Source organism: Sylvia atricapilla, chromosome 7, assembly GCF_009819655.1.
Source record: "Sylvia atricapilla isolate bSylAtr1 chromosome 7, bSylAtr1.pri, whole genome shotgun sequence".
Classification (NCBI taxonomy): Eukaryota; Metazoa; Chordata; class Aves; order Passeriformes; family Sylviidae; genus Sylvia; species Sylvia atricapilla.
The window spans coordinates 36,535,284-36,561,953 of record NC_089146.1 but is presented as its reverse complement, the minus strand read 5'-3'; the positions used below and the strand labels follow the sequence as shown (position 1 = coordinate 36,561,953).

Genomic DNA, 26,670 nt, shown 5'->3' with positions numbered 1-26,670 from the left:
CGCCGGGGCTGCGCGGGGCAGGTGCGGCAGCGGCGGGGCTGCGGCCGCCGGGCGGGCGGGGCGCGGAGCCCTGGCAGCCGCTCAGAGCCCGCGGACCCGCCCCGGACCGGCCCCGCTCGGGCGCGGCTGCGCGGCCACCGCCGGGCCTCCCCCGCAGCAGCAGCCGGGGATGGGCCGGGAGGGACCCCGAGCATCGTCCTGAAATGTCATCGCGGAATGTCATCCCGGTATCGTCCCTGAACGTCGTCCTGAGCATCGTCCTGAACATCGTCCTGAAACATCACCCCAGCATCATCCCAAATATCAGCCCAACATTGCCCCAAACATCACCCCCAAAGAGGGCCTAAACATCACCCCAACATTGTCCCCAAACGTCATCCCAAATCATCATCCCAAACATCGTCCCCAAACATCACCCCCAAACATCATCCCAAACACCACCCCAAACATCATCCCAGCATCGTACCCAAACATCATCCTCAAACATCACCCCCAAACGGTCCCCAAACATCATCCCAAACATCATCCCGTGCCTCCAGCCCCACACCTTCCCCTGTCCCAGGTGCCCCAAGCCCTGTCCAGCCTGGCCAGGGATGTTTGCCGGGATGGGACAGTCACAGTTTGGGAAATCTGTGCCACGGCCTCCCAGGGAAGGATTTCTTCCATTTACCCAAACTGAATTTCCCCGAGTTCCTCTCCAGCTTCTCCCAGACACCTGAAGCTGCTGTGGGCTCTCCACACCACCTTCTCCCCACCATTCCCAGCCTGTCTCCATGGGGATGGAGCTCCAGTTTTGTGGTGATCCTCTGGATGTGCTCCAAGAGCCCCTCTCCAAGCTGCCCTTGGCATCGTTCTCCCTTTGCCTTTGGCACACCTGGATCTAGAGCCAAGTGAAAGGATGTTTGTTCCTCCCTGGAATGTGACTCCGGGGCTGGTTCCTGGGAGGAAAAGCAGAAGCAAAGGGAGAAGTTTTGACCTCACTCCGTGTACAGGAAATTTTGTCCCCATGCAGCCAATCAGCAGCTGGGAAAAGCAGCGTCTGGAGCCTGCTCCTGCTCATCCTCCTTCCCTAAGGAGGCTCCTTCCTCATCCTCCTCATCCTGCAGCTGCTGGCCTCATCCTCCTTCCCTAAAAATGCTCCTTCCTCACCTGCAGCTCTCCCTCCTGTCTCCTTTATTTCCCTGCATTCACATGATTTGAAAGAGTCTGAAACACCACAGGAAGTCTCCTCCTCCATCAGCTTCTCCCTACAAGAATCTCCTGCTTCAAGAAGAATCCAGACATCCATGATGGCTGCTGGGAAGCTGCAGACGTGGCCCAGGCTCCAGCAGCTCCTGGTTTCCACCAGAGTTTTGTTTTATTTTATTTGTGCAGGGAAGATGAGGGTGGACAATCCTGCGGCAGATTTTGATGGGAGTCTCCCTTTGCTCCAGGCCTTACCTGAGGTGGATGTGAGGAGCAGGCTGGCAACAAAGCCTCTCACACCCTTCTTCAGAGCAATTCCGTGGGGCAGAGGGAGCAGTGTGCAGCATGTGATAAGCCATTATTACATAAAGGGATTTATTCCCCGGGATTACCAATTATCCCTTTTCTTTCTCTTATGTTTCAAGCTTTTACCCTGAATAGCAAACTTGTTAGTCATGACAAGTCGGGGCTTAGTCATAAAAAGACGAGCCTTTGGATGAATTAATCCTCATTTTCCTCCATTATGGAGAGCTCATTTCGGAGTGAGATAAGCAAAACTCGATTTATTATTTTTTTTTTCCTACTGGAGCAGGTATAATCTGCCATCAGGAAGAATGCAGAGAGCCATCTTTTCTCAGCACTTTTGTCACAAACAATGTGACATTGTCTGGAGTGCAGACAATACTGAATTGTCATCCAGCTGCTGCTATTTTTTACTGCTTATTACCAGATTAGGTGAAGCAGTCTGGTAGGAACAGGGATTTTTCAGGCAGATTTGGGAGTGATCAGCACCTCCTTGGCTCTGGGAGCTGCTCCCAGGCTGGGCTGGGTGCCTGAAGGTGGCATGGACAGTTTGGTGGGAAAAAAAACCCATGAAAATATAAGAAAAGCAGATATTAAATACTTCATTGTTTTCCCCTTCATTCATTTCTTTCACCGCTCAAACCGTGTCATTTTTCAGCTGTACACTTACAAGAAATCCGCACACATACAAGTTTTTTCTGAACTTATTTGTACCTGAGCACATGAAAATCGCCTTCCTACCAGCACCACAAAAGTAAAAACCAAATAACCTGGCTGTTCTCTCCTTTTCTCACTTTCCCACTCCTCGGTTTAGATTTAACTCACCCTGGCAGGTCAGATATGGTTTGACCTCAAATTCTGATGTTTCCTGGAGAAATTCCCCAGGTGAGCCAAGCCCAGTTCAGGAAACACCCCCAAGATATCAGAATAATCAATAGGAATAATAAAGGAACACCAAATCCACTCCTCGAGGGCTGGGATCACAAAGAAATGACAAAATTCCATTTTTTCTGCAGGGCAGCCACCAGCAGAGCCAAGGGGTGGAGGCTGCAGGAAAACCGAGGAGGGGACAGGTGACAAAAGGATGTGACCAGTAGCTTTGGGACAGAGGCGATCCCATAGAAACGAGGGAACATTTCAGCATTCCCGTGGTTTCCTCGCTGCTTTTCCAGGCTCTGGAATCCGCAGGAGGAGCAGCGAGGTTGAATTTCTGCTGCGTTGGACAATTCCGTGCGAGGAGCAGACCAGAGCCAGGAGCTGTGAGCGGGGAGTTAATGCACATCCCATCGATCCCGGCAGGGAATTCGACATCTCGGCGACATCAGGGCAAAGGGGCGCTCAAGGATTTCTCCCAGGAGGACCCAAAAAAAAGGTGGGATCGCCGTGACAAAATGTGAAATGTCACCAGTAGTTAATGTCCCACAGACACCGAGAGCGCACCAAGGGATGTTTGCAAAGGAACAGCGTCGGGAGGGTTTAACAGGAATAAAAATTAAATAAAGGCAGGCTGGAGAACAGGCAAAAAAAACAAAAACCGAGCTGGGAAATGCTGAGGAGGCAAGTGGGAGGGTCAGAAATGATCTGATTACATCCCCAGGGACACGTCCACAGCTCAGGAGGGAACGTTTGGCCGGGCAGGGGAGGAATTACACAGCAAAACGAACAGAAATAAATTTTCAGGCAGGTTGGGAGCAGGGGCTGGGAGAGTGACACTCTGAGGATGATCATCCCAGAGCCGACATCTCCTTGGCTCAGCCAGCTGAGGATTTCTCTGCCATCAGGAGCACAGGGGTCCCGCTCTCAGAGCTCCACAGAAGTTTGGGTGTGGAAATGGAGCGCCGGCACTCCAAAGATACTCCAGGACAAAGTGCTCGGGCTGTGGATTTGGTTCTCGTTTGCAAGACACTTCAATATATGCTTACTTTAAAAAAAAAAAAAAAAAAAAAAAAGTAAAGCACACACATAAATCTCACTCTCCATATAAATTATTCACGTTATGCACAGTCATCCATTTTGCGTTATCCCACCTAAAAAAAAAAAGAAAAAAAAAAAAAAAAAGATTTGCTCAAAATAAATAAATCGATTTTACCACCGTATAAAATAGTGGTAGGTCATTACTGAGTACACAAAACATTTTTTCCCAGCTTTACGTTTGGGTCGATAAATTACCCGAATAAAAAGGGTTGTAACTTGGAAAAAACTCCTATTGTTTTTACATTATAGGAAGCTATAAAGCAACCATAAAAACACCGAATAAGGGCAGGAAAGCACCAAAAATCCCCAATCTCAAAGCACAAAGGAGATGCAGAAAGAGTTAAGGAGCATCGCAGGCAGCTGATGCCACCTTCTGGTGTCACTTACAGCGGCGATTCCGGCCCCCGGTGCCCAGTCAGGTCGCATCAGCATCAGGGAGACGCTGTTTGGAGCATCCTTTCCCCCAGGGCACGGCTCGGGGGAATCGGGGATTTATTCGGGGAATTAATTAATTGGGGAATTAATTGGGGAATTAACCGGGGAATTGGGGAGGGGGCTCCGCGCTCTGCCAGCTGCCAGCAGCCTGGCCCTGGGCAGTGGCACTGAGGGGACACATGGCAGCTGACAGTTATCGGCACTGACATCCCCGAAGTGACACCGCCGTGCGCAGGGACAGCCAGAGCTTTGTGTCCTCCCACCACGCAAAAAAAAAGGGTTTGCAGGATGGTTTCTCTGTCACAAATTCTCTGTTTTCTGCCTCAGTTGTTGCCTCTCTTCTTCCTTCGCTCCTCGCTGGGTAGTTCCACTTGTGTTGGAGTCAGGGTCCCAGGGATTGGAGGCAAACTGGATTGAACAGATTTTGCTCTTAGTCACAGGAACAATCCTAACTTCAGGAAATTTGTAAGGCTGGGAGGGTGAGGAGGGGCTGGAATGGAATTCCCAGAGGAGCTGTGGCTTCCCCTGGAAGTGTCCAAAGCCAGCCTGGACAGGGCTTGGAACAATCTGGGACAGTGGGAGGTGGCCCTGGTTATAGCAGAGATGAGTTTTAAGGTCTTTTTCAACACGAACCATTCTGGGATTCCAAAAGCGATTTGGGTTGTTTCAGTGTCACCCCCTGCTAGTTTTCAGATTACTGTATCAATTTATTGATATTTAAACCGGAATTCCTAAGTTACACAGACTGATTAACCGAGCTAAATTCATAGCAAAATGTAACTTCCATGTGTGCTCATTATTTTTTTTTGAAATGAAACCATTAAAAGCCATCTAAAGGACACAGAGATCACATTTAGAGATACAGCAGGTGAGTGAGAGACCAGCAAGTCACTGAGAAAACAAGAAATGTGTCCTAAAACTCCCTTTTCCTCCTGAAAGGCACTACAGAATCAAAAGATCTGTTCGGTTCTCCCATCAGGGAAGGACATTTTGGGTTTTGTCACTGCAGCAGGATGACACAACCCAACCAGAGCAGGGCCCTCCACATCCCCCCGCTGCTGCTGGGTTCCTGCAGGAGCACATCCAACATTCCCCACCCCATTTGCTGCTTGGAGCAGCAGTAATTCTCCTCCACGTTCCTCTGTTCAGGTGGAAACACTCGGACCTTCACAGCTCACCCAGGAAAAATTCCCTCATCTTCCTCCTTTCCCAAGCAGCACTTTGCTGGCTTTAATTCACCAAGGTTATTTTATTCCCAGTTAAAAGTGGGAATGTTGCAAACCCCTCAAAGTAGCAGAAACAGGGAAGCGAGCTTTGAAACCGTTTTTCTTGCAGGCAAATCCAGGCAGCCTGTTGGGATGACAATTAAACACAAGCCAAAATTCCAGTCAATCCATAAATAAATGTAAATCTTAGCAAAGAACCAGCATTTTCTAGCTCCTGACGTTTCAAACTCTGCACGTGCTGTGAAGCCCAGCATAAATTGCTGTAGATAAACCAGGATCGCACAATCTGAATATTGTGAAATATATTCCCAATACAGAAATCCCTATTCCAATCCTACTGCAGAGATGCACAGGGAGTTAAATAATTATATATAATTATATATAAAATAATATATAAAACATTATATATATATTAATATATAAAATAATTATATATAATTCAATATATATTCAAATAAGGGAATCCAAATTGACCAGAATATCCTGAACATGTTTCAACAGCACAAAAACACCTCAGGCAGAGGCCAAAGTATTTTCTAGCACAATCCTTTCCCTTTTTTTTTTTTTTCCTTCTTTATAATGAAGATTTCCATGGCCTGCAGCATCACCCAGCACTCCTCCCCTGTTCCTGCACTTGAGGCACACAACAATCCTGCAGTGGCTATTCCAGTTCTGCCGCACAGAAGGTTTCATCCCCACTAATCCTTTAAATGAAAGCCATTCCACAGCTGGCACTCACCATCAGAGCCCTGGGAGTTTATGGAATCCTTCTCTGCACCTCACATTTTCCCAGAATCCATTAAAAGTCCAGAGCTCCAGCTAAAGGGTTGGTTTTTTTTTTTCCTTAAAGTAATTAGATGAGGATTAGACTGCACGGAATCAGAGAGACACAGCAATCTCAGAGACATCTTCTGGCCAATTTTCCCTGAAAATGATCCACTGAAAACGATCTTTGTAGTGAGAAGAGTCCATGCTAAATGTACAGCTTTCAATCTGCAGAGAAAATGACTTCCCATTTTCATTAAGCCTCCAAAGGGTTTTGGGGGATGGCAGGGAAGCAAGGTTATTCCTAGATATCAAGGAGAATATTTTTTTTTTCTTTTACAGACTTAGATTTTCAACAATTCTTAAAAAAAAAAAAAAAAATCATTTATACTTCAGACTATCAGCCACTCCCTGAAACGAGCCCAGCTCTACAGAGAGGCTGGAAAGATTGGATAAAAAGGAATTTTCAGGGAGCAGAAGCTCCAGTGAAGCCACAGGTGCCCCCCAAAGCTGCCACCACCACCCCTCACCTGACCAAGGCGGCACAGTGGGTTCCTCTATTCCCAACAGGAATAATCTATCCTCACTTCTTCCTGCAGACATCACATGGAATAAAAATAGAGCATCAGTGAAGCAAAAAAAACCAGGTAATTTTAGACACCCGAGTTTGTGATGAGCTCCCAGGATTTAAAGCTCTGCAAGTGTTTTTAGCTGCCAGGACTTTCAACTCACATCTAAAACAAAACAGGTTTAAAGACAGCATGGATTAAAAATAGTTCTTTATAGGGAAAGCTAAAATGGAAAATACACATAGGCAAGGTTTTCCTGGGCGAGCCTGGACTAAACAACATCACCAGGTTCTTTCCAACCTCAGCAATCCTGGGATTTTGTAAGACAGAAACATCCAAACGTGGAGAACAGAAGAGCAGAAATTCACCCCATTCCTTTGGCAGGGCAAGAAACTCCTTATTCCCCATTTCCCCAAGCGCCAGCCCAGCGCTCCCTGAGCACAGAACTCTCACACCACGCGGAACCTCCTGGGAATCAGTGCATACGCTGGGAATCCAAGGCTCAGAGTCCCCTGCTGCTTGCACACTCTGAAATAACCACATATGCACCATGGCCAGGTTTTGATATGTATTTTTATTTCCCTGCAGTTTTCACTTATCAAGAACAAGTAACAGGGAAAGTTGTCTGAACTAGTGCATAAACAAACATTCGGAAACACCACTACACGTATCTAATGTACAAGAACCGTATAAAAAAAGTCACTAAAACACTACACTACGAAGGTGTCCAACGCTTACAGTCAGACTTTTTCCAACCCGTTACTTGCCTTGGAGCCACAGGAAAACTCGCCAAAATTGAAAAGACAATCTTGCCACAACCCTCCCCCCTCCCTGACCCCACCCTCTCCACCCCCCACCACCCTGGGATGGCTCGATAGCTTTAGACAACCAATAATGAAATTATTGCAATGATATAGAATGCAATACATACCTGGTCAAAGGTCCTTTAATGTGGTGTGGTACAGCTTGAAAGCCGGTTAAAATACGCAGTTCTTCGGATAAAATGGCATCGAGGTGAAAATTTTTCTCAGATCTGCACATTTGGAGATGTGGCAGATGCATAATTTTCCTAGTCAGGTTTTATTTTTTTTTTTTTGGTTTTTTTTTTTTTTTTTTTCCTCTCCTGTGTAATTATTTTTTATAAACTGGTATTATAAATAGAAATATACATTCAAAATATATGGAAAAGTGAGTTACTACATTAAATTTGCATGTATCGATCCATCCCTTTCCCCTGCACAGTAATAGAAAATACTATTTTGCCTTGAACTTCATATTTGACAGTGAAATGCCACTAAAGTATTTACCAAAAAGTCCATCTAGTCAAATTGTGAAACAAAATGAACCAAGTGAAAACTTTACATTTCCTTTAGAAAAAAATTACAAGAATTTTGTTTCCTAGCTATGAATCTTTAACTTTTTTTTTTTTAGACACAAAGTTGCATTTATTTGTACAAGATACAAAATGTAAACATGGCAAAATAAATAGTTTAAACAAGTGATGCAGGATCCCATGTCATGCTCATGATCCCATTAAAGAATTATTTTTTAATCCATTCAGTTGCAAATTCAAGTGCAAAAGCATGATGATGAATATCTACTATTCAAGTAACAGAAATAATATTGATGATACAAATAAACTATTTTACAAGGTAGTGATTCTCCCAACTTTACAAAATTTACATTATATATCGACTTAATACACGATATAATCCCAGTCCATTTCAGGTCTGTGTGAGCTCTCTGTGAGGCACAGAGAGCTGTTGGTTGCATTCAGCTGGGACAGGAAGGAGCACACCAGGACACAGCTGGGGACACAGCTTGGAGGTTATGTCACTTCCATGGCCACTGTGGTCTCGGCGATGCCGTTCAAGCCCAGGCGCTCGGGTTCATGGTTCTCTCTGCAAGGGCAGGAAGAGCTCACAGTCACAACTCATTTCCTCACACAGCTTCACTCAAACTCATTTCCTCACACAGCTTCAGTCAGAACTGATGTCCCCACACAGCTTTAGTCATTTCTTTTGTATTTTCACATAGCTGTTACCTGGACCTTAACACACACACACACTCGGTACCTGGACCTTAACACACACGCTGCTTTATCTGGATGGAAATACTGGCATTCAACAACTGCTTTATTATTGTAGTTATTATTATATTGTTATTCAACAGTGCAGTCCCTTCTGCGAGATTATTGCATTTAACTGTCCTTTTCCAGTCTAAATTATGGATTAAATTCCAAAGTTCTTCTGAAGTTACCTTCATGATAACTCAGCATTGGTCATCCTGTTAATGCACCAAGTGCTGCTGTAATTCCTCACCCATTCTGCTTTAGCACCAGGTTTTTTCTCCTTTGCCAATACCCATTTTTCACTTTCCCAATTCAAAAACATGAACTTTGTTGTTTGAAACACCATATAACCCAGGAGACACTTCAAACAAAGCCCAAATATTGCCATTTTCAGACCAATTTGCCAACTGCAAAGCTCCTGCCACTCCAATGAAACATCATCTAAAAATCTGAAATTACAGTGCTGCTGTTCAATGAGAATAAATAATTTAATGGTTGGACTTGATCATCTTAAAGGTCTTTTCCAACCTAAACAATTATGAATTATGATTTTGTATGGAAGATAGGGCTTGTCACTTTTTGAGTTTGTTTTACATAAATATGTAGCACATAGATTCATATATAAATATAAAATATATCTACCAGCCTGTACCTGACAATATTGGTACACAACGATTTAAAGGGAGCATGAGGAGTGTTTGACAGAATCTATCTGAAAATGCTGCATGGGAAGGGACAAATGTAATGGTTAAAATTCAAACACAGTAGAAGCTGACCAAAATTATTGGTGCCTAAAGGCATGGCAAGTTATTTGAGGGGTTGATTTGCAAAATCAGCTCTTGTGGTGTGCCATGGCCACGCTGAAGGTGGAACAGACTCCCCCTAGTGTGGGCACATCCATGGAGGGGACACAGCCTGAAGCTGCACCAGGGGAGGGTCAGGTGGGACTTGAGGAAGGATTTCTCCATGGAAAGGGCTGGCAACACTGAACTGCCCAGTGAGGGGTGGGAGGCCCTGCTGAGGCGGCTCTCAGTGCTCTGCCCTGACAAGGACTCTGATTTTGGCGATTCCAACCCAAACAACTCCACGATTCCAAACGCAAGCGGGAGCTGCTGCAGCCCTGCCCTCACTCACCTTGCTATACTGCTGATGGCACTGCTGGGAGTTACCTTTGGCACTCTGTCCATGCTGGCAGCAACTGTGGCAAGTTTTAAGGCTGTTGGCGAGGGCGCTGAAGTCCGTGTATTGATATGAACATTGACTGGAGACACAACACTGACGTTGTTGAGGTGCACAGCGCTGGGCAGGCAGGAATTGTTCATGGGGAGAGGCTGAGGGCTGCTCGTGCACAAGGCTGGGATTAAGTGGTTTGTGGTGCTGTGGCCAACTGTCCTTACGAGCTGTACAGTTGAGATCCCTGGGCTGGATGATAAAGCCATGTTGGTGGAGTACAAAGTTCTGGAGGTTCCTGAGATGTAGAATAAAGGGCGCGTGTTAAAAACGTGACGTTTCTTAGATGGAATGACAAAGATTAACCTCGAGGGCAATGCTTTTGAGTGTTTAAGTTATTCATGGTGATGGAAAAAGTCAGAAGTGGCAGCATGGCACGCTCCCATGGATGCCTTAGGGATTTAGCTTTTCTGTTTTTCAGATCCTGTACTGCTTTAGGGTGTAACTCTAAAACTCCAGAACCTGTCATCTCCTGCTCGTTTTATTCAGACAAAACAATCCCTCAAGGACACCTGACTGTCTCAGGCCCCAAGAAGTATAACCAAAAGTGAGTTGGAGGGGAGCAAACTGGGGGTAAATGATTTCATTACCTGAAGCTGTAATTGGAGGATATGTAAACAGACCAAACTTATCTGAAAAACCTGTGACCATGATCCATCTTTGGTGCAGCCTCTGGGAGGCTCTGACTGCCCAAAGTGTACCAATTGAAGGCCTTTAATAAATACCCACTTTTATTCTCTTCATGTTGTCTGGCTCTGTTCCAGCTATCACCATGTGCCTGATCTTCCCCCCTCAAAGCACTGCCCTCCTGGATATGAACTCAGAGAATTACACACAGATCTCTCTCTCTAGCCTGGAATTGCTCCAGTTTATTGATTCTATTCAGTCGTGTTTTTTCTCCCTCTATTCATTTCATATTATCATTAACCCAGCCTGGCAGAAGGCCTATAAAACTAATCACATCATTAGCTGCTAAAACAACAAATTACTTTAAAAGCCTCTTCTTTGTCTTGGCAGCCCAAATCCCATTTGCCTCTTGGCACTGTGGAGACAGCAGCAGCACAAGCAACGCCACAGGAGGAGGGCTAGGAGGGGACACTGAGGGCCCATGGCTGCACTTTTTGGGACAAATCCTAACTGCAGGGAAAGCTGAGGCTAACAATGATGTCAGAAGAATTGCCAGTAAAAGGCTGGTTAGTGCATTTTTGGTTGAATACAAAAATGAGCTAACAAGCAAATAATGAATCCACTTTTCCATTTCCTTCTCAAATTACTTAAATGTGCTAAGCAGTTGATTTTTCTTTCATTACACACTTGCACTGGTTTTAAAATGCTGTCATTTAGACTTTTGATCAGAACAGATTCTTAGAAGATTAAGACTACCAAAGGAAAAGCAAATAATGCTTCTCCAAGGTGAAGAGCACTTGGTGGTTTTATAGTCATTTAAAGATCTATTGGACAAGGGTCTCAGGCACAGGGTGGGACTCTTGGGGCTGTCCTGTACAGGGCCAGGAGTTGGACTTGGATCATCCCTGTGGGCCCTTTCCAACTCAGGATATTCCATCATTCAAACTGCTCCAAAATCCTTTCGAGAAGAATACTTAAAACGATCACAACTAAGAGATTCAATTTTTTTGTTGTTGTTGTGGTCGTTTATTAATATTTTAGAACTCAGCAAGAAGATCAGTTGGTAATCCAGAGCAGCTGATGCTCCCAGCTCATCCCAGAGCAGGATTTCCAAGGGCTGCTCACCTGAAGGCTGGACAACCCCGTTGATATTGTTGTGGCTGGTGTTTTGCTCCTTGGTCCCCTCGCTGCGCCCAGGGGCCGGGGCACTGACCACTGCAGAGGCAGCAAAGTGGGCACTGGCTGAATCCAGGGTCTTGGACATACAGTCAGAGGTGCTGGAGCCCTGCAGGAAGAGGAAAAAGTGGTTTTCAATCACCCAATACAAAATGAAACATGCCTTAGGATCACTTCAGTGCACAAGTAAAGGAAGTAAGTAAATACAGCTGCTACGTGTGACATAAACATTGAGTATTTCTGTGTCACTGGAGTGAGGAAAAGTCAGAAATTGGTGTCTAAATGAGGGTTAAACAAGTGTTGTCCAATGCAGCCAGGCCACTTCTCAGCACAACAAATCACTTTTGCTGTGTGTTGTTCAGCCTGGAGAAGGGAAGGCTCCAGGCAGAGCTCAGAGCCCCTGGCAGGGCCTGAAGGGGCTCCAGGAGAGCTGCAGAGGGACTGGGGACAAGGGCTGGAGGGACAGGACACAGGGAATGGATCCCACTGCCAGAGGGCAGGGCTGCCTGGGGGGTTGAGAAGGAATTCCTGGCTGGGAGGGTGGGGAAGGGATGGCACAGGGTGCCCAGAGAAGCTGTGGCTGTCCCTGGATCCCTGGCAGTGCCCAAGGCCAGGCTGGATGGGGCTTGGAGCAGCCTGGGATGGTGGAAGGGCTTTAAGGTCCCTTCCAACCCAAACCACAGAGGATTCCCTGTGTTTGGAGATGGTTCCTCTAAGAAAACCACCACACCCTAAACCTCCTCTGTTCTGTCTCCAGGCAGGAGATGCTCTGCAGCTGCAAATCTCAGGGATGTTCAGTCTTTGTGGTGCCTCCACTGTGTGACTTGTGCCACAGAACAACTGCCCAGGACATTCTGGAATCCCACTGTTACTCCAGTTTCTACTGGAATGACTCACCACTCTTATTGGAACTTTATTGGAACCAACATCAATTCTACAATTTCAATTTATATTAGCTAAGAAAATGACTTTGCACAGAAGCTTGAAGTGTTTTAAAGATCCAAAATTCATTTGTTTTGTTTAAATATTCTGGCATCGTGTCTTTACACTTATAAAAAATGTCACCAGTATCTGCCAACACAGGATCCCTGATTAATTGAAGTAGAAAACACTGAGGGGAAGGGACAACCAGCACAAGCAATTAGATATAAAATGCTCAAAGTAATATACATTTTCCTAGTAACAGACAACAGCAACAGTTTTTATATTTTATTGGGAAGAAGCTAACAGAAAACTAAGTGCAAAGGAGAAACATTTTTCCCTTGCAAGGGATTCCAGAGGAAAAACGGGATTCTTTTAGAAACCAGAATATATAAATATGCAAAGCTCTCTTTTTCCTTTCAGAAAGGAGAAAGAATTTCCTTTCAGGCAATTTTTAGTGCTCACTGAACATCTGTTCATAACAGCACACGTTACCTCAGAAGGTAATTTTAATGAAATCTCTTCAGAGCACTTACAGACAGGAGGAAGAGCTGAGAGCACACAGGGATATTTTTACACTGCAAACTCAAGTAACACATCCAGCTACAAAGTCTCTTATTCAACTTGTAAAATGCAGGCAACTTATTGAAGTGTTAGAAACTCCCTCTCAGGTGTCCCACATTGGCTGGGGTGCCCTTTGGTGGACAGAGATGAGCAGAGCAGGGTGAGGACATGCAGGGTCAGGGCAGGAGCAGTACCTGTGCTTTCGGATGTGTCTGTTGGGAGGAATGCTGAGATTGCTGCTTCTGCTGCAGCTGGGCCAGCTGCTGCCTCTGCATCTGCACTAACTGCTGTTGGTGTGTCTGGAACTGCTCCTCTGTGATCCCCCCGGTGACTATGGGAAAGAAAGGAGCCACAGTTACACAAAACACCCGAGTGGAGAAGGCAAGAGCGCAGCTAAGGTGAGTGACAGGTGGCTGAAGATGGCAGAAATCGTGTCAGATACACCCAAAACCTTCACAGATTATGTAAAGGAGAAGTCAAGCTGTGTTTTGTTTGTTGTGTTCTTTCATGGAATCAATTTGTAACAAAAGATTTCGGAGCTTTCCTTGCTTTTAAGCAGTTTCTATCTTTGGTGGTTTTATCTCCAGCAGTAGCTTTAGGCAAAAGCTTAAGAGAAATGATTTTCCTGGCTTTGAAGGAAGAAGCACAACCTAAAAATCAGAGCTGAGGACAAAGAGCCCTGGGCTGAGCTGGGTGCCTTCTCTCCCAGTGAACAGGAGTGGAGGATTCCTGGACAATTTCCTGGGATAGGAGATTTTCCCAGCCAATTACTGTTTTAAATGCAGTAAGAGCGTAGGGGTGACACAAAAAGTTTATTTTTGAGAATCAGGTTAATGCCACCCCAGTGATTTTACAGGCCCAACACATGAAGGGAATGAAGTTAGAAAAGCTGGTTTGAATATTCTCTCCCTGAAGAATCTGCACATTTGGTAAAGTGAAAATACTGACGGGGGTTTCATGCTAAAACCTGAGCTGGGTGCAGTTAACCCAAGGACTGAGTTCTGAGCAAGTAAAGAAAGAATTCATTTTTCAAAGCTTCCCATGAATACATTTCAACACTTTATCCCCAACTCTGTTTTTCCAGGACTGAAGCTGTGCTGCACCTCCAACACCTGGATTCTCAGGAATATCCTCCTATCAAGGGACACTGAGCTAACATTAAACCAGAGTTATCCACCTTGCAGGGTTTGGATCTTCCATTTACCACTTTTAGTACTCAAGGTTTATCCTGAAATTCCACTGGGAAAAAAATACCTGAATTAGGAGTGTTTAGAAATTAGAACTGAAACAATTCTTTATTGCTATTATTAAAGCAGGTTTCAACTATATTAGGAAAGCACTTAGAAGTCCAACTACTTAAAAATTACTCCTCTTAAACTCTAGCAATATTATAATTTCCAACCTAAGTTTATTTTGCATTTAGCTTGACTTTGTCCCTCTTGCAGACTCTTACCTAGAATTTAATTCCAAGTTAAATCAGCTCAACATCCCCTCACAAAACACAGGACATTGCTGAAGGCAAGCAGGGCCAAGAACAGCATTATGGAATATTCCATATATTTCTATTTTTAAGTTCTGAGGTAACAAATCCCAGAAAATGTGTTTTGTTCCATAGAAAGCTGTTGAAGAACAAGGTGACATTTCATGTTTTTATTCTCCTTTCCTTCCCAGTTTGTCACAGACCACATAGTCATGGAATACTCTGTCAGAGGATACAGGGAAGGTAATCCAGAATTCACTATTCCCTTACTCTGCCTGTCTGTGCCTGAATTTCAGGTATTTATCCAGTGGCCAGGCTGAGCTCAGCTGTTCACCTTGTTATAAACCTGCAGATGTTCATTAGCACTTTAATTATCATTTGCTTCTGCCAAATCAAACACCTGGAGGGTCCTGGAGGAAAAAAAAGAGCAAATTTTGACCACGTCCCAAGGCAGCCTCTGAGGTCAGGGTTAAGAGCTCTGCAGCTTCAGGAGGATTTTATTTTATCAGAGCCTGACTGGGCTGAAAAACTGCACCACAACAGGGGAAAAAAAGTCACTTCAGCCTTCCCTTCCAGGGAAAATAATCCAAATTTCTCCTTGGAAGGTTTGGATTATGTCACTTCTCTCAGGATTTGAAGGCTTTAACCAAAGATCAGTTTGCAGGCTGCCTCAAAAGTGGCATTGCTTTAATTACTCCTATGTGGTATTGAAGGCTGGGGTAAAAAAAAAAAAACAACTCTAAAAACTCAAAGTTTGTTCCAAAAACAAAACCCTTCAGCTGGGAATAGCATCATGTGCAGTTGTCCCCTCTCCAGGGACAGGCTTTTCCCATTTGCAGTGCTTACAACATGAGCAAGAGAATAATTTAGCCCCAGAAACTGGTTCTTGATTCATGCACTCATTAAGTATTCTGAAGAAAAGTCTACTCACAGACTTTTAAAATAAAAAACCAATTCTGTCTGTACAATGCATTTGAGGAAATACCAGAGTTGTTTTACTAGTTCAGGGAAAAATAGAACAGAGGCAATTTTAAATATTCTTGTGCCTTAAAAACCAAAGCAGCTCAAAGAACCCAGTTCTCTCTAAAACAAAACAGTAATAAAAATAAAAATAATCAGTTGAAGTACTGCCACCATTTCCTCTGGAGGGAGTATCAAATCAGTTGTAAAATTAACAGATTTCAACAATTACTTCCCAAAGAGAATGACTTCAGCAAATGCAATGACAGTGCCCGTGCTCATTTAGTGCCCAACCAGACTCTGACCAGCCCTTTTAAAATTTATTCCCAATTTACTGGTGAGAAAACCCAAAGCAGTGTCTCTTGCTGGTTCAGTTACTGGGGGAAGAATTCTGGAATTCTGCTGTCTTATTGTGTCTGATCCTGCTCCAGAACTGCAGGATTTGGGCTGTCATTTAAATCTGTGACAAAAAAGGTCCTCCCCAGCCATAAATTCCATGCATAATGTACTTCAACTACTGAGGGATTTCCATTTAATTTAAATGTATTCCTCAGATGGTTTCTAAAATTATACCACGAGTTTATTACTATTCCTCTAAAAAGTGGCTTGGATCCATCAGATTTGCTTTCATTCATTTTTCAGCTATTTCTTTACCAGCTCTTGGTGTTTAGCAATCATCCCATCACACTGAACTGCCCCAGCTGGGATTCCTCAAGGTCTTTCAAAAAATAATTACATAAAATACGGAATATATTATATCTGGTTCTTTCATGCAGCAGGAAAATGTTCCTGTGCCAATCTGGTCATGGCAGAGAACAATCTAAAAGTGACACTGACCCTACTGAGAAGCTGGGGAAGTGTTGGGCTGGAATAAATATCCTGTGCCTCTGTCAGAGCAATTGAACAGCACCCAGGAATTCCAGAGATAGATTAATTGGAGAATAAATACCAAATCCTGCAGCTTTGAGAGAGATGGAACATTCCACAAGCAGAGAAATGACAGAATTCAGGGTCAGTCTATTCTATTGTTTCATTATCTTGGTTTTCAATACAGGATGGAGCAGGGATATGCTCAGGTGCTTCCTCCTGTAGGAGATCTCCTTTGCTGTACCTCAAATTTTTTCACATTTTTGGAGAATTGTATCATTATCACTCCTTCATGATTATAAAGAAGTGAAAGTTGTAAAACTTGAGCCATTACAACTCCAGCTCATGAAGCAAGGGATGCAAACACTGCTCAATTTAAGCTTAAAGCCATTTTTTCACCACTGTCAACATTTTTACCATTTTCAGACCTTTCCACATCTGCTCAGGGCACTTGGGAACTTCCCACATTTGTCTGAGTCAAAAATGAAAACTGACAACAACAAAAATGAGCCACACCCCACTCTCCCCAAGGAACCACCAGATTTGTTTTGCATTCATCAAGAGCATTCTTCCACCCTTAAACAAGGTTAGACCAATTAGTGCCATTAAGACTCAATTAGACCTAAACAACTCTTCATATGAGCAGAAACCCTGCTTTGAATGATGTTTGAATCCAGCACTTCAAACCCTAATGGAAGCAAAGCAGGAGGAAGAAGTGTTTGTGGGAAGTTTCTGTATGTTTTAAGAAATTTAAAATAGTCAGGTTGTAGCTGTGGTTAGCTCCACTCTTGGTGCCGGAGATCTCATCAGTACAGCTACTAAGAAACCCCCCAAAATTCAGTATGTTAAATCCCAGGAGAAGGCAAATCCTTGCCTACCTGATATGCCATTCTTGCTGGTGTTCAATAAAGCTACAGATGCTGCAGAGACTCTTTTATTATTCACAGTCTGCCCTGCTTTCCTTGAGGTACATTCTTCACTATCACTGTCCTGGAGATTGAGTAGCCTGGGCTGGAAACACTGCAGTCGACATGATCTGATATTGCTTAGGATTTCAGGAAGGGACAGTCTGTTTTCACAATGTTTATTGGAAGCATTGGTCCGTGAAAAATTAGAAGAAAAGTCTAAAGTCTGGGAAGAGCTTGAAAAACTGTTCAGCATTTCAGGGTCGATCTGCCTCAAGACAGGATCGTGTTCTGTGGATATTCGGTCCATGATAACCCTGATGGAAGAGGAGGAGGGACATCATTAGGTTTTGAATATTTTATCCTTTGAAGGCGGATGAAGAATTAAAAACAACCCAACTGTACCTTCCACCCCTGCCAATCCTCCTCCTTGCAAATCCTATACATCTCCTTGGGATTGTAAGGGTTGTAAGGCAATGCCTGAACCTCAGTTTGTCCAATTCTGCCAACTCAGGGCTGTCGTATGAAGGATTCGTTTGGTCCAAACGAGGCTGTGGAGAAAGAAAAGATAATTTTACATTCCAAAGGTGCTTTGAAAAGGGCACTGCTGGTTCTCCTGCACAGGACAGAACGTGTGGTTTATGTTGAGTTAACCAGTAAGAGCTTCAGCAGTTAAAAAATAAACTCTAACGTTTAGGCTGTTAAATACTCTGCTTCTAACAGCAATGGAAAAGTTGGGAGAAAATGAAAATAAAAGTTTTTGGTCATCTCAACATCTTCTGGTAAAGGAATTAACTCACAGGCTAAGGGAAAAAAGACAGGAGGATGAATTCTAAGCAAGTGGGAAGTTCAGAGCCAAGCAGAAAAGGGGATGTTCCTGCAGCTGTCTTTGGACTCATCAAAGCCCCAAAGCTCTGGTGGTGAGAATGGGAACAGAACACCAACATCACTGTGCCAACCCAAGTTTAAAGAAACCACCACTAAATCCAACAGCACAGCAGAATACTGCATCCACTTACAGCATAATACTGGCATCCTGCTCTTCTCCTGAAAGCACAAGGCCCATCAGGATCATTTTCTTCTTCTGCTTCTGAAACTGGTGAGGGTACCTAGACCAGAAAACAACATCATTCAACAACTGCCCCGTTTGTGTAACTGTATTGACGACAAAAGTTTGTGTTTATATAAAGTGAACTGCCATGTTTACACAGCAAAGCACAGCTTGGAAGGAAAACCTCCATTTATACAAGGAGCTTTTAAATATATTCAGAGTTGGGACAAGCCAAGTGCCAGCTAAGTGGAATTTGTGCACGCTGATATTTTGGGGGTTACCTGTGGGAACTCATCCTCATCAGAGCTGTGGAAGTCGTACTGTTTGATGTCACTCTTGCTGAGCACAGGCAAAGGCTCAGCCAGGGGCTGAGGGGTCACCACACACTCCAGCTTGGGCTTCTTCAGGTACTTCTTCTTCTGACGGACAACATCGGACACCTCCTCCTTCAGAGAGGAGTGGTGAGGATGCTGCTCGGGGAAAAACAAACAGAAAACAAGAAAAATTAACATTTTTAAACATTCTGAAAGCATGAGAAAACTTCATGACTTCCAAGACAGGGCTGCTTGTCTTGCAAAGGCTCTGCAGATGTTTCAGACATGTCATGTGACATTTCCTGGACATATTAAACCCCAGCAATTTTTCTGATTGCTTTTGCAGGTATTTATTTAAAATTATTTATTTAATTAATTAATAATTATTCTTTTATTTATTAAAAAAAATCAGAGAGCTCTGGAGCCATGTGACTGCCTGAGAAGCTCCTCACTCTGCACTACACACTCAGTACATTGTCATTGAAATTCCTCTTGCAATTATTTTCTGAGATCTCATTTTTCCCTGGCACTTTCAATTTTCTGAACTGCTTGGACATGTTCAAAAGAAACAATTTAATTTGTTTCCTGTTTCTCACGGAGCTGACACTTTTGAACAGATGTGATGGTATTGGGGTTGGCTATTTAAGATTTTTCTCACATAAACCCTCTGCAGTGAGCAATTCCATCGATATTGAACTGTCCACTTGAGCACAAATGTTATTAAACTTCAAAGCCCCCACTTGAAAAGATTATTTCACTTGCAAAATTCTCCATTTGAAGGAGAAGCACCAGTGCAGTTTTTAAAAGTGTTTAAATTTACCCTGAATTAACACTCATCAATAAGAGCCTGACTGAAACTAACTCCAGTGATGGAGCTCGGCTTGGGATCCAGAGGAGAAACATGAGGAATGCCAAAATTCCCGGAGAAGCAGCATTATTCCAGGCTCTGTATGGAATTCTGGGACCACTAGGTGTCGCAGGTGCTAAATACAAATTTCCAGAGGTCTTCAACTCTCAGCCTCACCCCCAAGCATTTTAACTCCTGATAGCTCAAGGTTATTTCTTCAGAGACAGGTCTGAATTTAAAGTATATCCAAAGGAATCATGATCCAAAGGAATGATGGTCCCAAGAACAAGTGACTCATGGCAGGGGAAAAAAAACTCACCTTAACTTTACATTCTTGAACTTTGTGGTGGTTCCCATTGTGGAGAGATGATGGAGTTGTGCCCATCTCTTTTTCAGGTCTGTTCAGCTTCACTTCATTGAGGATTTCACCTCCAAAATCACCCAAATGGTACCTGAAAAAAAACAGGATTAAAACTACAGGGCTGCATTTCCACTGGGAAATGTCTGAAAGACACAAACCAGTGTCTTCAAATTGTCTACACAAACCCCTTCTCTTTTAGCTCCTGAAGTTTATGGTTCTATAATAAATAAACTACGAGAGATGATTTCAAAGCCATTTAATGCGAATTTTAAACCTTGCTTTTTATAATCTGGAATTTTTACCTTTTCTCCACAACTTCCAACGTTAAATGCAACAGCTCCCGTTTTGTTTTCTCTCTCCTCTTAATCATCTCCAAAATGGTTATGGCTCTGCTAAACTCCCTCCTTAATTTCAACATCTTCTCATAAGATGCTTCATCGTTCTTTCGGTTCTGTTGAGAGATGAAACCAATTTTTAGTCAAAAGCAAAAGCCATGAGGCACAAACTGCAAAAATAAAGTTATATAATGCTGCTGCAAACGAGGCTCATGAGGACACTCCAAAGCAGCTTTTCCTAAAGCAGATTCTGCTTGGCAAACAAAGCCACAAAAAGCAAACAAACCCTGTTTTAAGTGTAAACTGAGAAGAACTTTTCAGCCATTTCCCCCCCTGTTTTGCTCAAGATTCCAGATCAACCCAGTGGAAGTTTGCCAGAACAAGAAACCCAAGCCTTGGTTCCTACAAAACCTTCCCCACGCAGTAAGGCTGTGCACGTGTACAAAGCAAAATGCTCATTACAGATTTCCTGGTTCGAATCTTCCCAGGCTCCAAATAACCAAAACTGGGAAATTGTTTCTCCTTTTCCCACAGAGAGGAAAGCTCCCAACCCAACAGGCTGTCTGTGTGCCAGGCACTGATCTGAGTTATGGAATGGAAGGACGGTAAATTGTCCCCTGTAAGAGGGACGACACGGCTCCAAACTATCCCAACCAAGGGAGAAAAGTGAAAACTATCCCAAAATGTCCAACAGGAAGCAGCATTTGCTGCCAGGTCACCTTTCTGGTCTGCATCTTCTCCGTCCTCCTGCGGAAGGCCACGTAGGGGTCGTTGTTGGTGGAGCCATCCCTCTTCTCCTGCTTGATCTGCGGGATGAGCGAGGGCCCCCGGCAGTTCTTGCGCTTCCTCACCCAGTAGTCGTACACAGCCTTGATCAGGTAATCGTCCTCGTTGAGCAGCAGCTTGGCCTCCTGCAGGGTCACCAGCTGCAGGGGGACAGGGAAAAGCTCCAGGTGGGATAGGGGTGCAGGGAAGGTCACCCACACACTCATTGTGAAGTTTATTTTCCAGCACCGAGAGTAAAAGGGATGATCAAACATTCGGGGAAATTGAAGCCACCGGTTTGTTCTTCTCGATTTTTCTGAACTAGCAACAGCTCTTTCATCCAGAGGTCTAGAACTCCACCAATCCTTCGTGAAATCTGAAAACACTTTGAAACAACTACAAGCATAGGATAGAAAGAACTTACTAATCTGCAGGTCATGATTTGGGAATCATTTTAATCTGGCTAATTTTTCCTAAAAAAGAAAAAGTTTCCTATTGGTTAACCCTTATTAACGTGTAATTCTTTGCAGTTGAATGTTGATTCCCCTAGAAGTGAATTTACTTTTAATTACTCCCCACCAAATGTTTTCTTTGTGTTAGAAGAGGATCCCTGTTTACTCCCATCCCTGTTTATTCCAGCCTGGAGACACAAAGCTGTTCACTTGTGTGCTAAGTTATTTCAGTAGTGGCAGTTCTACACAGGTCATTTAAAGATAAAAATTAAATCCACCTTCAGCTTTTTATATGGAAATCAGACTCTAAATAAATGCTAAAGTATCTCTAAATAGTGCATTAGTTTAACAGGCTCCTATAATCTTCAACCCATCCATTAAAGAAAAAGAAAATAGTACCTCTAGTACTACTTAAAAAGAAGTCAGATAGCACTTCATCTGCCCCATAATTTGAAAAGTATCAACTGAACCACTTAATTTACACTTCTGCAATGTGTCAAAACTCAAATCTTGTCCCTACGTTAGGAGAAGCAAAAAAAGGAAACACCACATTTTGGGAAGTTAAGGAAATCCTGAGTGTAACCATGGCTACTCTGCAAGTGTTAATTCCAGCCAGAGCAGAATAAAACCTTTGCAATCTATGGTAGAATTAGAAAAGCACTGAACTGGTTTTTAAAAACAGGCAAAAGTATTGCTTAGAAATCATTTCAGCTTTGTTTGTCTTTTGCTCCTTTTTCTCCATTAATATATTTCTTATCAAAAATACATCAACTCTGCCTGGAGTGCACAGCTGGGAAAGTGGAGCTGAGCAGATGCAGAGTCCTTGTATTCCCTGCAGAATGCCCAGGAGGAAAGCCTGGAACCTCTCCTGGGCAGGGAAAGGCATTCCCAGCAATACCCTTTAACATTCCAGGGGTAAGGAATGCAAACTGGGAATTGGGAGGCAACACTCAAACCTCACCAGCCACTTCCCTTCCAGGCTCCAATAATCTGCCAGAGCTGCTCGTATCTACAGAGAAAAACCTGTGTTCTTGTAACACTTGATTTTTGCACAGCACCTTCAAATCTTCCATTTAACTTCTTCACTCCAGCAAAGAAAGGTGAAAGCAGCATCAGAAGGATGAATATTGATCATGAGAAGTGATCACCAGAACGGCCTGAACTGAAAGCCTAAACAGGAGCTTTATCACAGCTCCAACAAAGCCAAGTACATGTTGAACAAGTATCACCCAATATATTCCCTGTTTTTCCCTTCATTCCCGTTTTCTTAGCATAGTAAGAAATCTCTGCCTTTCTAAAGTTGCTCTAAGATGGAGAAAAATAGAATAGTTTGGCTTTTTCTCAGCACTGAACTACATCAGGTTAAGGAACTGAGGTAGAGCTGTGGATCCCACAAGGGATTTTTCACTCCCACAGAGCCCCATCTCACAGGAAATAACTCCACTTGTTTCAAAGCTGACCTGCACAAACTGATCCCTCAGGTGGAGTTCTGCAGTAAATATTCTGGGCTGTAAGCCCCTTCTCCAGACACTGCTCTCCTGGAACAGCTCAGGATCTGAATTAACCCTGGAACAAGGTGAATTCACTGTCTGTGCTTCCAACCCTCAAAAACCAACCAAAGTCAACGTCCAGCAGGAACAAGTGTAACAGAATTTGGATTCTCATCTGTTTAGAGCCATTTCTACACCTACTGATCATCACAAGCCAACAGTGCTAAAACAAGCTGTGTGCCTCTAACACACTGTGGTCAGGAATTAAAATTTCCAATCAATCCCTGCAACCCCAAAGGCTCCTTCCCCACCTGTTTTATCTGAAGTTACCAATACTGACACAGGATACAGCAATGTGATTTCTGTGCAACTGCAGACACCCAAACACACTTCTCCTGCTAGCAGGAAACAAACCCAAGCACCCACTTAAAACCAAAACCTCTCAGTGATTTCTTCACACCTTACCTGACTAGAACTGGCTTTTTCGAGTCTGTCAACCATTATTTCAAACTGCAGTGGCTTGATTTCCATCTTCCTGTTCAGTCTGTTCAGTAGGGTCTCATCCTCAGAGTCCATATCATAATCTGGCTGTTCATTGTCCAGATTAAAGGCTGCAACAGAAGAAATTGAAATGCTGGGTAAGTTACACACTCTGGACACACATCAGAAATCAAAAATGACTGAGAAGATTCCAGACCAGCACTTCTCTGTCAGAACAACTATTTTAATTCTAAGAAGTTTCCCCTACAACACAGGTAGAAGTTGCTTGTCTCCAACTTCCAATATGAAAGGAATCCAAGAAGTTTCATTTTGAGTGACTTGAAGAAATGAAAGGCACAGAAACTTGAAGGGGTCTTTGCAAAACAAGAGCAAAGATGTTTGATAGTACTGACAGAATACAGCTCTTCCAGAATATCATGGGAAGATAATTAAGAACTAAACCATTTTCAGTCAAATTCCAGACTTGGAGGAAAAGCATTTACACTGAAGTTCCAATATAATTTCTGTTGCCCATTATTTAGACAGTACACCAAACCTAAAGTGTTGAAATATTTAATAGAGTAAATTTTTCTTGCTTTATGTAACTGTAGAAATGCTAAACCAGTCCTATGGGAATTATTACTTCTCCAAAACCACCTCAGCTGTGGATGCAGGACCTGACAATTCCTTATTCTCCAAATAATCAGTTCTCAACCTCTCAGCAAAGCTCATGTCTTTATTACTAATTGTGCTAATTAGTTTCCATACCTGACAAAGTTCCTGGTCCTATAAAAGCAGAAAGAGGTTCTCATTCAGGTAACAAAGCAGAAGTAAAATTTTACAACAAATATGAGTAAATTGCATATGACAGTAAGAACTGTTAATAGAAACATTCACTGCACACCTAATAGAACCCTGAAGGGGTGACACACCAGGTACAACACTCCCAGTAATTCAATCAGCACTGGAATAACAGCACTTAATTGGCCTGATGAAATATATTCTATTCTTAACAGACAAACAACACTATCTTATCTCCATGCTCTTAACTTGTGGCTGAACCAAGTGCTAATTTAAAAACCTCTGCTACTGAGCTGCCCTGTGTGCTCTGAGAGCACCTTCAAACAAAAACTTAGAAAAGCAGGAGCAAAAAAAAAAACCCCACAAGAAAAGTCTTTAAAACAAATCCCAGTTATTTTCCCTCCCACAGGCAGGTGGTCAGCAGTGTCCTTCCACATCTCTCTGTGATTCAGTGCAATAAATCAGCTAAACCATTACCAGTATTTCTTTATTCAGGCACAGAAACCCAGCCAGATGCAGCTGGGAAGGGCTAAAAAGCAGCTCCTCAGCATCCTCAGCTCAAGCTGGTCCCTCTCAGAGGAGACACTGCCAACTGTACCAACAGCACTTGGCCAGAAGAGCTCTCTGACCTGCCACACACTGTAACAACCTACTGGAGGAGAAATTAATAACAGGCTGTAACCATGTGTCAAGAACTGCTGGCAATATTAATTCAGTAGTACAAGTTGCATGGTGAGTTTATTTAAGACACTGTCACTGGGCATGTGACCAAGAGCTCTCCAACAATTAACTGTGTATGAGATTTAAACTGCAGCTTTCAACATCAGATCTGCCTCTCCAGCAGATCACTGCTCGTATCTGGACTGAAAACCATTCAAGTCCACAAAAAGCTTGTTTGCCCTCAGGCAGATGTTGGTTTCACATCAGAAAGGATGTCAACCTATTGCCTGTCAGTAGATAATTCAATAATCCCCTGTGGACAAAGTGTTTCCAGACAGTTTTTCCAAGCCAGAATATCAGTGAGCAGGAGGATCTGTGACAGAGAAGATGTGACGCTGTTGTAAATTGTGAGCAGTGTCAGTAAACTTCACTTCCACAATGGGAAAAGGAGAGTCACTAAAAGGTCTTGAACCATCCACCTTCCAGAATTAAATCAGGATCAAGTGAGAGGTGACCAGGAGACACAGAGACTAGCAAAAAGCAAAGAGAAAGCCCAACCATTCTACCAAAAAGTATTTTAAAGCACCACCACCCTCAGGAACACAGAGGATGTGAGTGATGGGAAGGGAGGGTACTGCCAGCACCTGGAGTGACCCCAGGGCACACCTCAGCTGAGAGCAGAGGGTCCCCCCCCTCTCCCTGCTCACTGTTTTGATAAATATTCAAGATGAAAAGATAAAAGGCATCCCACAGGTACTTGCCAGGATCACCACACATCAAACAAATCCAGCCTCATTTTCTTGAACAAACCCCCAGGATTTCTGTGAGAGCAGCAGTGGCCCTTGTCACACATCCCACTTTTCATGCCCTTCTGTCCCCAGCAATGTTCTGTTTGTTGTGACCTGGGGTGCAGGTTAATGACACTCAGGGATGGAAGCAGCCCCTGTTTCAGAGCAGCCAGGATGGCCACAAACTCTCAGCAGCCTGGGAGCTGTGAGGGCCTCAGAAGTGCCAGGCTACCATTCTCCTTTGGAGTTCATCCACCCAAAGCTGGTTGGGCCCAGCACCCACGGAAGTGTCCTCCCCACAATGCCTCAAACACACTTTCAGCAACATCCTCAATGACCAGTTTTCTCCCTTCCCCAAGCACTGAGTGAACTGAAATTGTGCCAGAAAAAGCCATTTTTCACCCTGGAGCTGCCCTGCAGTGTGGCATCCTCCCACAGGCATCACGAGGCCCAGGTGTTGATGTGCCATGGATGGAACCATCCATCACTCCCTGCAGGAGCTGCTGGAGAACCAGCCCCGTGTTCCAGCCCACATGGACACCTCCTGCCAAACCCTGGGACATTCTCCTGGCTCAGGATGAACCCAGCCTTTCTCCTCCAGAACATCTGCATTTCTACAGGGCACTGCCAGACAGGGCCCAGTGATCCCACCTGGAAACTTCTCCAGGAGTGCTCAGGACTTGCTGCTCTGCTGCTGCAAACACAACACCCCAGTGATCCCACCTGGGAAGTTCCTCCAGGAACACCCCAGTGATCCCACCTGGGAAGTTCCTCCAGGAACACCCCAGTGATCCCACCTGGGAAGTTCCTCCAGGAACACCCCAGTGATCCCACCTGGGAAGTTCCTCCAGGAACACCCCAGTGATCCCACCTGGGAAGTTTCCCCAGGAACACCCCAGTGATCCCACCTGGGAAGTTCCTCCAGGAACACCCCAGTGATCCCACCTGGGAAGTTTCCCCAGGAACACCCCAGGGATCCCACCTGGGAAGTTTCCCCAGGAACACCCCAGGGATCCCACCTGGGAAACTTCCCCAGGAACACCCCAGTGATCCCACCTGGGAAGTTCC

At 44.1% G+C, this 26,670-nt stretch overlaps 1 protein-coding gene across 1 annotated transcript in view; it reads right to left on the bottom strand.

Annotated features, from left to right (window-relative positions):
* Nucleotides 1-7,535: 7,535 nt before the first annotated feature.
* The window catches only part of EPC2 (enhancer of polycomb homolog 2), a 36,582-nt gene continuing 17,447 nt past the window's right edge, over nucleotides 7,536-26,670 (bottom strand). Inside the window, exons 3-14 of the mRNA XM_066323190.1 lie at nucleotides 23,339-23,484; nucleotides 20,886-21,092; nucleotides 20,134-20,282; nucleotides 19,790-19,922; nucleotides 18,591-18,779; nucleotides 18,278-18,367; nucleotides 17,664-17,809; nucleotides 17,232-17,575; nucleotides 13,241-13,377; nucleotides 11,511-11,670; nucleotides 9,663-9,996; nucleotides 7,536-8,358 (exon numbers count right to left, since the gene is read on the bottom strand). Of these exons, the coding sequence (XP_066179287.1) occupies nucleotides 8,286-8,358; nucleotides 9,663-9,996; nucleotides 11,511-11,670; nucleotides 13,241-13,377; nucleotides 17,232-17,575; nucleotides 17,664-17,809; nucleotides 18,278-18,367; nucleotides 18,591-18,779; nucleotides 19,790-19,922; nucleotides 20,134-20,282; nucleotides 20,886-21,092; nucleotides 23,339-23,484 (2,108 nt within the window). The 3' untranslated portion in view covers nucleotides 7,536-8,285. The remainder of the gene's footprint in view (nucleotides 8,359-9,662; nucleotides 9,997-11,510; nucleotides 11,671-13,240; nucleotides 13,378-17,231; nucleotides 17,576-17,663; nucleotides 17,810-18,277; nucleotides 18,368-18,590; nucleotides 18,780-19,789; nucleotides 19,923-20,133; nucleotides 20,283-20,885; nucleotides 21,093-23,338; nucleotides 23,485-26,670) is intronic.